Source organism: Pan paniscus, chromosome 10 (assembly GCF_029289425.2).
Source record: "Pan paniscus chromosome 10, NHGRI_mPanPan1-v2.0_pri, whole genome shotgun sequence".
NCBI classification, from domain to species: Eukaryota; Metazoa; Chordata; class Mammalia; order Primates; family Hominidae; genus Pan; species Pan paniscus.
Window position 1 is genome coordinate 138,940,729 of NC_073259.2, and position 9,905 is coordinate 138,950,633.

Consider the following 9,905-nt stretch of genomic DNA (forward strand, 5'->3'; position numbering starts at 1 on the left):
CATGCCTGTAGTCCCAGCTACTAAGCAGGCTGAGGTGGGAGGATCACTTGAGCCCAGGAGTTCCAAGCTGCAGTAAGCTATGATTGGGCCACTATGCTCCAGCCTGTGTGACAGAGACCCTGTCTCTAAAAAAAAAACTAGAGACTAAGGAGGCCTGAAAAACAAGTTAAAAGTGTAACATGCAATCCTCGACTGGATTCTTGTAGGGGAAAAAACGCCAAAAGGTATAAACACTGATGTTCTCATCACCCAGAATTATACAAATGGTTAATATATTGTCACCTTGCTTTGATTACCATTTTTTAAATTAATTTTCTTTCTTGTTTTTTTTTAGAGACATGGGTTTCGCCATGTTGCCCAGGCTGGTCCTAAACTCCTGGGCTCAAGTGATCCATCTGCCTCGGCCTCCCAAAGTGCTCGGATTACAGGCGTGAGTCACTGCACCCAGCCTGATTAGATGGAGTTTTGCTCTGTCGCCCAGGCTGGAGTGCAGTGGCGCGATCTCTGCTCACTGTAAGCTCCACCTCCCGGGTTCACGCCACTCTCCTGCCTCAGCCTCCCGAGTAGCTGGGACTACAGGCGCCCGCCACCACGCCTGGCTAATTTTTTGTATTTTTAGTAGACATGCGGTTTCACCGTTTTAGCCAGGATGGTCTCGATCTCCTGACCTCGTGATCTGCCCGCCTTGGCCTCCCAAAGTGCTGGGATTACAGGCGTGAGCCGCCGTGCCCGGCCCTGATTACCATTTTTTAAAAAAGAAATGGAACATTGCAGGTAAGGTTAAACTCTTCTATGCCCTCTCTCCCCAGTTCCTGGGTGACAAGAGCGAGAATCTGTCTCAAAAACAAAAAAAAAAAAAAAAAAAAAGAAGAAGAAAAAAAATTGTCATCCTTGCGCGGGGGCCCTGCTAATCTTCTCCGTATCATTCCAATTTTGGTATACGTGCTGCCAAAGTGACCACTCGATTACCTATTCCAATATAATGAAACCCTGTTTCTACTAAAAATAAAAATAAAAATAAAAAAAATAGCTGGGTGTGGTGGCGCATGCCTGTAATCCCAGCTACTCAGGAGGCTGAGGCAGGAGAATCACTTGAACCTGGGAGGTGGAAGTTGCAGTGAGCCGAGATCGCACCACTGCACTCCAGCCTGAGCGAGAGTGAGGCTCTGCCTCAAAAAAAAAAAAAAAGAAAGAAATAGAACATTGCAGGTAAAGTTAAAGTCTTCTTTGACTCCTCTTCTCAGTTCCATCACACTCCTTTCTACCCTTTCTTGAAGCAATAACCATCAGGATATGGTATATAGATCCTTGCAGTCAATTAAAAAAAAAAATACATATATCCAGTAGCCAATATGCTTTTATGTGTATTTGTAAAAAATTTACATAAATGACATTATACTATATATATAATCCCTCTAGATAAAGTTACATATAGTGTTAGGTTTTATGTATTAATTTTTGAAAACAGGGTCTTGCTCTGTCTCCCAGGCTGGAGTGCAATGGTGAGATCATTGCCCATTGCAGCCTGTAACTCCTGGGTTTAAGGGATCCTCCTACCTCGGACTCCCAAAGTGCTGGGATTACAGGTGGCCTAGACTTTATAAAGCTGTTATCACCTCTTTCTTCTTTTCTCAACACTATTCTTTTGACATCTATCTAACCCTGTTGAAACAGATGACCGTCATTCCTTTTAAATGTTATACAGTATTAGATGTTGTGCACAAGCGTGAGGCATGAGTTTAACTCTGGGGCCTCTCCCTAGAAATGGAAATCCGGGGTCACAAGCAATGGGCATTCCCGTTTTACTGTTAGATTCTGCTCTCCCGCCAGCAGCGTCTGAGAGGTGCTTGGCGTTCCCCTGAGGGTTCTGGGGGAGCTCGGACTTGCGTTCCCAGCAGGCCGGTTGTCACCTGCTTTGTGCCTAATTTGCGTCACTGGGGTTCCTAGCGGACTCGCCTGCAAGTGTGCTCAGGACTGCAGGGAGGACTCCTCGGTCACTGCGGCTCTCTCCCCATGGTGGACTCTTCTGAGGCGCTTGACTGCACTGATTTGGGCCTTTATCTGTCTGCACGTCGGCAGGGGCGCCCAGGAAGTCGGGTCCCTCTAGCTCAAGCTTGTTTGGGCTCTTACAGCTTCAGGCCAACAGGGGGCTGGGAAGCTGAGCACTTACTCATTCCGTCCCCGTTGGTAACTAGGGCTGGTAGACGCGTCCAGACTGCAAACAGTATTTCATCATTTTGTCTGTAGCATGCAGCGGCCAAAGCTGCCAACCTATGAAACGCTTTGAGAAGCCGGACGCTTTGGGAGGCCGAGGCGGGTGGATCCCCTGAGGCCAGCCTGGGAGACATAGTGAGATTCTGTCTCTCAAAAAAATTTTTAAAAAATTACCCCTGATGTGGTGCGCGCCTGTAGTCCCGGCTACTCGGGAGGCTGAGGCGGGAGGATCGCCCGAGCCTGAGAGTTCGAGACCAGCCTGGGCAACGTAGCGAGACTCCGTCTCTTAAAAAAAATAAGTAGCCGTTTTTCTGGGTGGGTGCATCCCTCTCTGCTTCCTCGCTCTCCAACTGGCCCTGGTCCTGGGGGCGTGAAGGCTACGATCTGGAGAGACAGAACGGCGGGCTGACTCTGGAGGACGGGCCTAGACCCCATTCATTCATTCATTCGTTCTGTCACCCACCCGTCCTGCGCGCACGCGAGCCACCCTAAGCCCCAGGACCTCAAGAACCCCCACCCCACGGGGCACAGACAAGGACAGATGGCCAGCGCCTGGAAGCCGCGTGCCTGACCACGTCTGCCCGAGCGAGTACCGCCTCCCACCCGGGAGGCGGGAGGGCCGCGACCGTCGGGCCGCGCCCAACGTCTCCCGCTCAGGGGCGCGCCGCCTCGCTTTCAGCGCATGCGCGCCCGGGAGCCCGCCCGGGGCGTCGGCGCACGCGGTCCCCACTGGCCGGCTTGCGTACGCGCTCCCGGCTCGCCCTCCCACGCGGTCCACCTCGCCTCCCGCCCCACCCTAAGCGCAGCGCCCGCCCGAGCGGCCAACCGAACCGCGTTGCGTGCGTGCGCGCACGCGCGGGCCACGTGGGCGGGCGCCGCACCGTTGCCCCGCCCCTTGCAACCCCGCCCCGCGCCGGCCCCGCCCCTGCTCGCGCGCCGGCGTCGGCTGCGTCTCCGGCGTTTGAATTGCGCTTCCGCCATCTTTCCAGCCTCAGTCGGACGGGCGCGGAGACGCTTCTGGAAGGTATCGCGACCCGGCGGGCCCGGCAGGGCCGGGCGGGGACAGGGGTGGCGGCGGCGGGATAGGAGTCGGAGCCGGGGCCAGGGCCGGGGCGGGTGGCGGGCCCAGGGGCAGCGGGCGGCTGAGTAGGTGGGTGGTGCGGGCCCGGCCGGGCCGGGGCAGGAGACGGGCGTGGGGTCGGCGCTAGCCCCCGCCAACCCCCGTTTCATCCTCCGCTCTCATCCCCGTCCCGGTCCCAGTCCCGTTCCCATCCCTACACCTCCGTCCGCCGTTCCCCGGGCCCCGCCGCCCCGGATGCCGGCCCCGCCCGCCGCCTTCCCGCTCCCAGGCCTGGCCGCCATGGCGCCGCGGGCGGGAGGCCTTTGTGGGGCGGGCACGTGGGGCGTTGGGGGCGCGGGAGCGGGGCCGCCATGGGCTGCGGGGCCGCGCGAGCGCTCGCCTCCGTCCTCTGCCTCCGCAGGAACGCCGCGATGGCTGCGCAGGGAGAGCCCCAGGTCCAGTTCAAAGTAGGTAACCCTGCGGGGCGGGAGGCGGCCGAGCCCGACCGCGTGCGACTCGCGGGTCCCTCCTCCTGGGGCCCACGATGGCTGTAATGGGGCCCCGCATCCACATTCTTTGTTTTAAGTGAGCCTGTAGTGGTTAAAAGTTCCGTGACTCTGGGATCTTGAGAGGTGAAGTGTTTAGGGTTTACTTCCAAAATGTGTTTTTCAACAGCTTGTATTGGTTGGTGATGGTGGTACTGGAAAAACGACCTTCGTGAAACGTCATTTGACTGGTGAATTTGAGAAGAAGTATGTAGGTATGTGCTGGAAAACCTTGCTTGTGGAAATACGTGAGAAATGGGTAAGTTCATCCACTCAATCGCATCGTTTCCGTTTCAGCCACCTTGGGTGTTGAGGTTCATCCCCTAGTGTTCCACACCAACAGAGGACCTATTAAGTTCAATGTATGGGACACAGCCGGCCAGGAGAAATTCGGTGGACTGAGAGATGGCTATTATATCCAAGGTAGGCATTGGTAACTTGCTGAACAGTTTTTGAGAGGTTTTGTGTACTTCACTCTTCAAGGTTATAGAAAATCAGGTCTGTTCCAACAAATAGGGTCATTTTTGGGTTAAAAAAAGACAAGTGGACTTCAGGGAGTTGACCACCATTTTGGTGGCAGAGAAAATTTTATTAAAGTTGTGTCATTTGCATGCTGTGTCATGCTAGGCATGGTTTAGAAAAAACTGTGACTTACACTGGGACTTATAAGTCATATTTAAAACAACAATAGGCTGTTAACAGCAGTTTCAGTATTTGGAAACTTAGGTTCATGTATGTATTTTGGTGTGGTGATCAATGAATGTTTTTACTGTATTAGAAAACAATAAACACCAGATACTAGACCAGAGGAGATAGGAGATCTTAACAAGTGTTATACAAGACTAGCTGATTTCTTGTTAAATTGTTTGTACTAAGTTGTGCAGAGTATTTTTCTCAAATAGTTTGATTTAAAAATTGCAAAGAAAATGTTCATTGTACCAAAAAGAGGAATCAAAAAAATACTCATCTCTCTTGGAACCTCATGTTGCCGATAACACATTATCTGGAATCATTCCATGCCTTTTGCTTTCCTTGAGCATGTACAAATAAACACAAGAATTTACCCCAAAAGAATCCTTTAACCAAAAAGTTGTGGTTTTTTGCCTTGCTAACTGTACCATAGTTATTCCTGCAGGTGAATATATAGACTTTATCTGGGTTATTTATTTATTTAGTTTTTTTTTGAGACAGGGTTTCGCTCTGTTGCCCAACCTGGAGTGCAGCTTCCGCCTCCTAAGCTCAAGCCATCCTCTTACCTCAGCATCCTGAGTAGCTGGGACTACAGGCACGTGCCACTATGCCTGACTAATTTTTGTATTTTTTTGTAGAGATGGGGATTCACCATGTTGCCCATGCTGGTCTGGAACTCATGAGCTCAGGTGATCCACCCACCTCAGCCTCTCAAAGTGCTGGGATTACAGACATGAGCCACATTGCTTGGCCTATCTGGAATAATGTTTTCCAGTATAGCCGGCCATTTAAAGACCTTCTGAAGAATGTGTTTCCAGGCCCTACCCTCAGAATATGGCAGCTTGGTTATCCAGAACCTCATTTAGCATTAATTACTTCAGATACTTTTTTGGGATGAGGGGAGTATTAATGGTGAAGTATATCAGGGAGATTTGATAGGGTCAGCTCATCTCTCTTAGGAGGAATTGTGTATTAACATTTTTAGAATTGACAGAGACCTTGAAAGTGAGGGGAGAGATATAGGTGACTCGTTGAGGTCTAAGACTATAACTAGTTGAATCCTAGTCTCTGGTTCTTAGCATTCTTCACTTGTGCAGTAAACTGAGTGTACTAATTCCCACAAATGTTTCTTCAGCCCAGTGTGCCATCATAATGTTTGATGTAACATCGAGAGTTACTTACAAGAATGTGCCTAACTGGCATAGAGATCTGGTACGAGTGTGTGAAAACATCCCCATTGTGTTGTGTGGCAACAAAGTGGATATTAAGGACAGGAAAGTGAAGGCGAAATCCATTGTCTTCCACCGAAAGAAGAATCTTCAGGTGTGTAAAATTAAAACTTCCTGAGTTATTTCTCTTAGCGGAGATTATATGTAAGACCATGAAATTAACCAGTGTCTATTATATGTGGAAATGATTTTTTTTTTCCCCAAGACGGAGTCTTCCTCTGTCCCCCATGCTGGAGTGCAGTGTCGCAATCTTGGCTCCCTGCGACCTCCGCCTCCCCGGTTCAAGCAGTTCTGTCTCAGCTCCCCTAGTAGCTGGATTACAGGCGTGTACCACCACGCCTGGCTAATTTTTGTACTTTTTTTTAGTAGAGACGGGGTTTCCACCATGTTGGTCAGGCTGATCTCCAACTCCTGACCTCAAGTGATCCACTTGCCTTGGCCTCCTAAAGGGCTGGGATTACAGGCATGAGCCACCGTGCCCGGCCGGAAATAATTTTGTCTTTTTTATACTATTGTTTTTAAAGAATGATAGAGATTGGGTTTCACTGTTGGCCCGATAGAGATTGGGTTTCACTGTTGGCCCGGTTGGTCAACTGAAATGTGTGTGTATTTATATATTTGTTGTTCGAGACAGGGTCTTGCTCTGTTGCCCAGGCAGGAGTGCAGTGGCATGAACATAGCTCACTGTAGCCCTGAACTCCTGGGCTCAAGCAATCCTCCCACCTCAGCCTTCTGAGTAGCTGGGCTCACAGGCACTCACCACCATGCCCACCTAATTTGTTTTTTTGTGGAGTTGGGGTCTTGCTCTGTTGCCCAGGCCTGATCGTGTACTATTGGCCTCAGGCAATCCCACCTCAGCCCCCGAAAGTGCTGGGATTACAGGCATGAGCCACCATGCCTTGCCAAGAATCTTAACATTTTCTTATCTTGCAATGTCCTAGAAAAATCGTCATCTTAATAATGAATTTTAAAAAGTAATTTTACCTTTCTTTTAAACAGTACTACGACATTTCTGCCAAAAGTAACTACAACTTTGAAAAGCCCTTCCTCTGGCTTGCTAGGAAGCTCATTGGAGACCCTAACTTGGAATTTGTTGCCATGCCTGCTCTCGCCCCACCAGAAGTTGTCATGGACCCAGCTTTGGCAGCACAGTATGAGCACGACTTAGAGGTATTGTGGCCACTTTGCTGTTCAGATTGTTCTGTTTGGCTTGTTTATTCCTGGCAGTTTTGATCTGGAGTGTTAACGTTTTTCCATCTCTTCGTCTAGGTTGCTCAGACAACTGCTCTCCCGGATGAGGATGATGACCTGTGAGAATGAAGCTGGAGCCCAGCGTCAGAAGTCTAGTTTTATAGGCAGCTGTCCTGTGATGTCAGCGGTGCAGCGTGTGTGCCACCTCATTATTATCTAGCTAAGCGGAACATGTGCTTCATCTGTGGGATGCTGAAGATGAGTGGGCTTCGGAGTGAATGTGGCAGTTTAAAAAATACCTTCATTGTTTGGACCTGCATATTTAGCTGTTTTGGAACGCAGTTGATTCCTTGAGTTTCATATATAAGACTGCTGCAGTCACATCACAATATTCAGTGGTGAAATCTTGTTTGTTACTGTCATTCCCATTCCTTTTCGTTTAGAATCAGAATAAAGTTGTATTTCAAATATCTAAGCAAGTGAACTCATCCCTTGTTTATAAATAGCATTTGGAAACCACTAAAGTAGGGAAGTTTTATGCCGTGTTAATATTTGAATTGCCTTGCTTTTATCACTTAATTTGAAATCTATTGGGTTAATTTCTCCCTATGTTTATTTTTGTACATTTGAGCCATGTCACACAAACTGATGATGACAGGTCAGCAGTATTCTATTTGGTTAGAAGGGTTACGTGGTGTAAATATTAGTGCAGTTAAGCTAAAGCAATGTTTGCTCCACCTTCATATTGGCTAGGTAGGGTCACCTAGGGAAGCACTTGCTCAAAATCTGTGACCTGTCAATAAAAATAATGTGGTTTGTACATATCAAATAGATATTTTAAGGGTAATATTTTCTTTTATGGCAAAAGTAATGTTTTAATGTAGAACTTCAAACAGGATGGAACATAGTGGATGGCAGGAGGTTGGGAATTCTTGCTGTTAAAAATAAGTACAAATTTTGCACTTTTTTGTTTGAATGTTAGATGCTTAGTGTGAAGTTGATACGCAAGGAAAATGGTCCATGTTTACCCACAGTTTTCAGGTACTCCCAGACTTTAAAGATGTCTTGAACATTAAGTTCTTCAGCAGTTCACACTACACCGTTTTTTTGTCCCCCCCACCCCCGGAGGGTTTTTTTGTAGGGCAGCACAGCAGAGCAGGACATGGATGAAATACTAGGAATATGCACAGTGGGCCAGTGTGGGGGCTTCTCAGTAATGGAGAACAGTTGGTGAACCTTTTTTTTTAAACTAAGCATTTAATTTATCTTGCGTATTTTCCACATTTAAAAATGAATTAGGTCTATTAGGATAATTAGGAGTTTGATCCCATCAACACTATTCTTGTAGCAGTTAGGAATCTTAAGAGCTATTTTTTTCTCATACAATTACTAAAGTCCAGTTTACCAAAGTTTTCTTTAGATGTCTGATAATCTTGAGATGATTGCTTACCTTAAAAGGTATGGAAAGGATCACTTAATAAATATATGGAAAAATGAAATAAGGGTGAAGCTGAATAAAGTTCTACTTACTGTATTAACTGGCAACAGTTGAGTTTCTTAAGATCTGAATTGCTGTGTATGTTACGCTGTATTCAGAACCAGTTTCTAACCAGCCTGTGAGATGGGAAGTTTTTTCCCCATAATTGGGATGAAACCTTTCATTCAGATATTTTGAATTGAAGGTGTATGTGTTGTTTGTAACCTTGTGGAGATTGCAAGTGGTGTTGACATTCTGGATCTTCTATGTAACAGTTGAAATTTGGAAGTGACGTCACTTACCTGTCTAACGTGGTGTGGGAGAGAATTTACAAGTCCTTTATTGAAAGAATAATTGTTGCAAAATATATTGCTTCTACTTTGCCTGGATTTTTTGAATCATCTCTAGTATTTGTTTTAGGAAATACTGAAGAGTTAGCAGAGATTATTATCTTTTAGGGGGGCGGCGGGGAAGGGGTCAGTTCTCTCCAGATTGTACAAATGGGAAAAGTCTGCTCTCCATTTTTTGAAATCTCGTGTCTAATGGGGGAAGCCTTGAAAGCTTTATACGAAGTTACTGCAAACCAGTAATAGCTTATTAGAGCAAAGTCATTGAGAAAAAGCATAGTTAGTGCATAGGTCTTGTGTGGATATAATGTGAAACTGGTAAATTAGTAGTTTCAATTTGTGTGAGAGCCAGTTTTTTTAAGAAACCACATAGAATGGGATTTTTTTAAAAATTGTATCATAAAATGTCTAGAAAAGATGAGACTCCAAAATAGCCTCCAAAGAGGACTGGTTTCCTGGCTAACTGTTCACCTGAAGGAACTCAAGTACAGAGAATTTCTGGTTTCTTTTGCAAAAACAGATCAGAAACACAAAAAATTACCTGCTGAGCAAATGGGATGAGGGTTGGATTCAGCTTTTCTTGCCAGCAAACTGACGGACATCGTGTATGATGTTTTCTGCCACACGGGCTGTACAGGGCTATCCTGCCCAGCAAGATTACGTGAGACTAAGCTTTCCCTGTGTGAGGCAGACCCTGTACTAGGACAGCACCTATCCTAACTCCTTGCAGCACCTTTTACCCTTGAAGCCGAGGGCATGGTGGGGAGAAACCGCACCTAACCATGGAAACCTTATCTTTAGTTAAGGGGTCAGAGTCCTCTTCAAAAAACATCTGATGCATCTCCCCTGCTCCACATTTCCTACAAGGTCTTGCAGGCTCTGGTCACATGTGCATCTTGAGATCTGTGTGCATGCTGCTTTCCACAACTCCCCCTTCCCTCTCCTGAAGTCGGTCCTACCAGTTAATGCTTTAGTTCCTTTAGAGTTCACTCTGGTTTTTACCTTGAGTTGGATGTCCAACTACAGACATTACAAGATTGCCTTCAGCCCTAGTCAGCATGGCAAATTTGCGATAGCGACTTTCCCTTCCTAGTCTAATTGCCACGAGGGCGAGGGCCTTGTCGCTGCTCTCTCATGTCCCTAGTGTTTATT

General features: G+C 47.3%; 1 protein-coding gene and 1 non-coding gene across 4 annotated transcripts; one reads left to right on the top strand and one right to left on the bottom strand.

Moving 5' to 3' along the window:
• Positions 1-854: 854 nt before the first annotated feature.
• LOC112436740 (U6 spliceosomal RNA) lies at positions 855-961 on the bottom strand. Its single transcript, XR_003025445.2, has one exon. It is a non-coding gene; the product is annotated as a U6 spliceosomal RNA (small nuclear RNA).
• Positions 962-3,117: 2,156 nt separating this feature from the next.
• RAN (RAN, member RAS oncogene family) lies at positions 3,118-8,795 on the top strand. 3 transcript variants are annotated; one of them, XM_034934858.3, is made up of 7 exons: positions 3,135-3,238; positions 3,696-3,741; positions 3,950-4,034; positions 4,117-4,242; positions 5,645-5,832; positions 6,738-6,908; positions 7,008-8,795. In XM_034934858.3, the coding sequence occupies exons 2-7, from the start codon at positions 3,706-3,708 to the stop codon at positions 7,050-7,052; spliced, it is 651 nt and encodes a 216-aa protein (XP_034790749.1). In that variant the 5' UTR covers positions 3,135-3,238; positions 3,696-3,705; the 3' UTR covers positions 7,053-8,795. The 3 variants fall into 3 exon arrangements, with proteins under 3 accessions (XP_063449297.1, XP_063449299.1, XP_034790749.1); XM_063593227.1 differs by having other exon boundaries at positions 3,118-3,238; positions 6,738-8,795; XM_063593229.1 differs by lacking the exon at positions 3,696-3,741 and having other exon boundaries at positions 3,131-3,238.
• Positions 8,796-9,905: the final 1,110 nt, after the last annotated feature.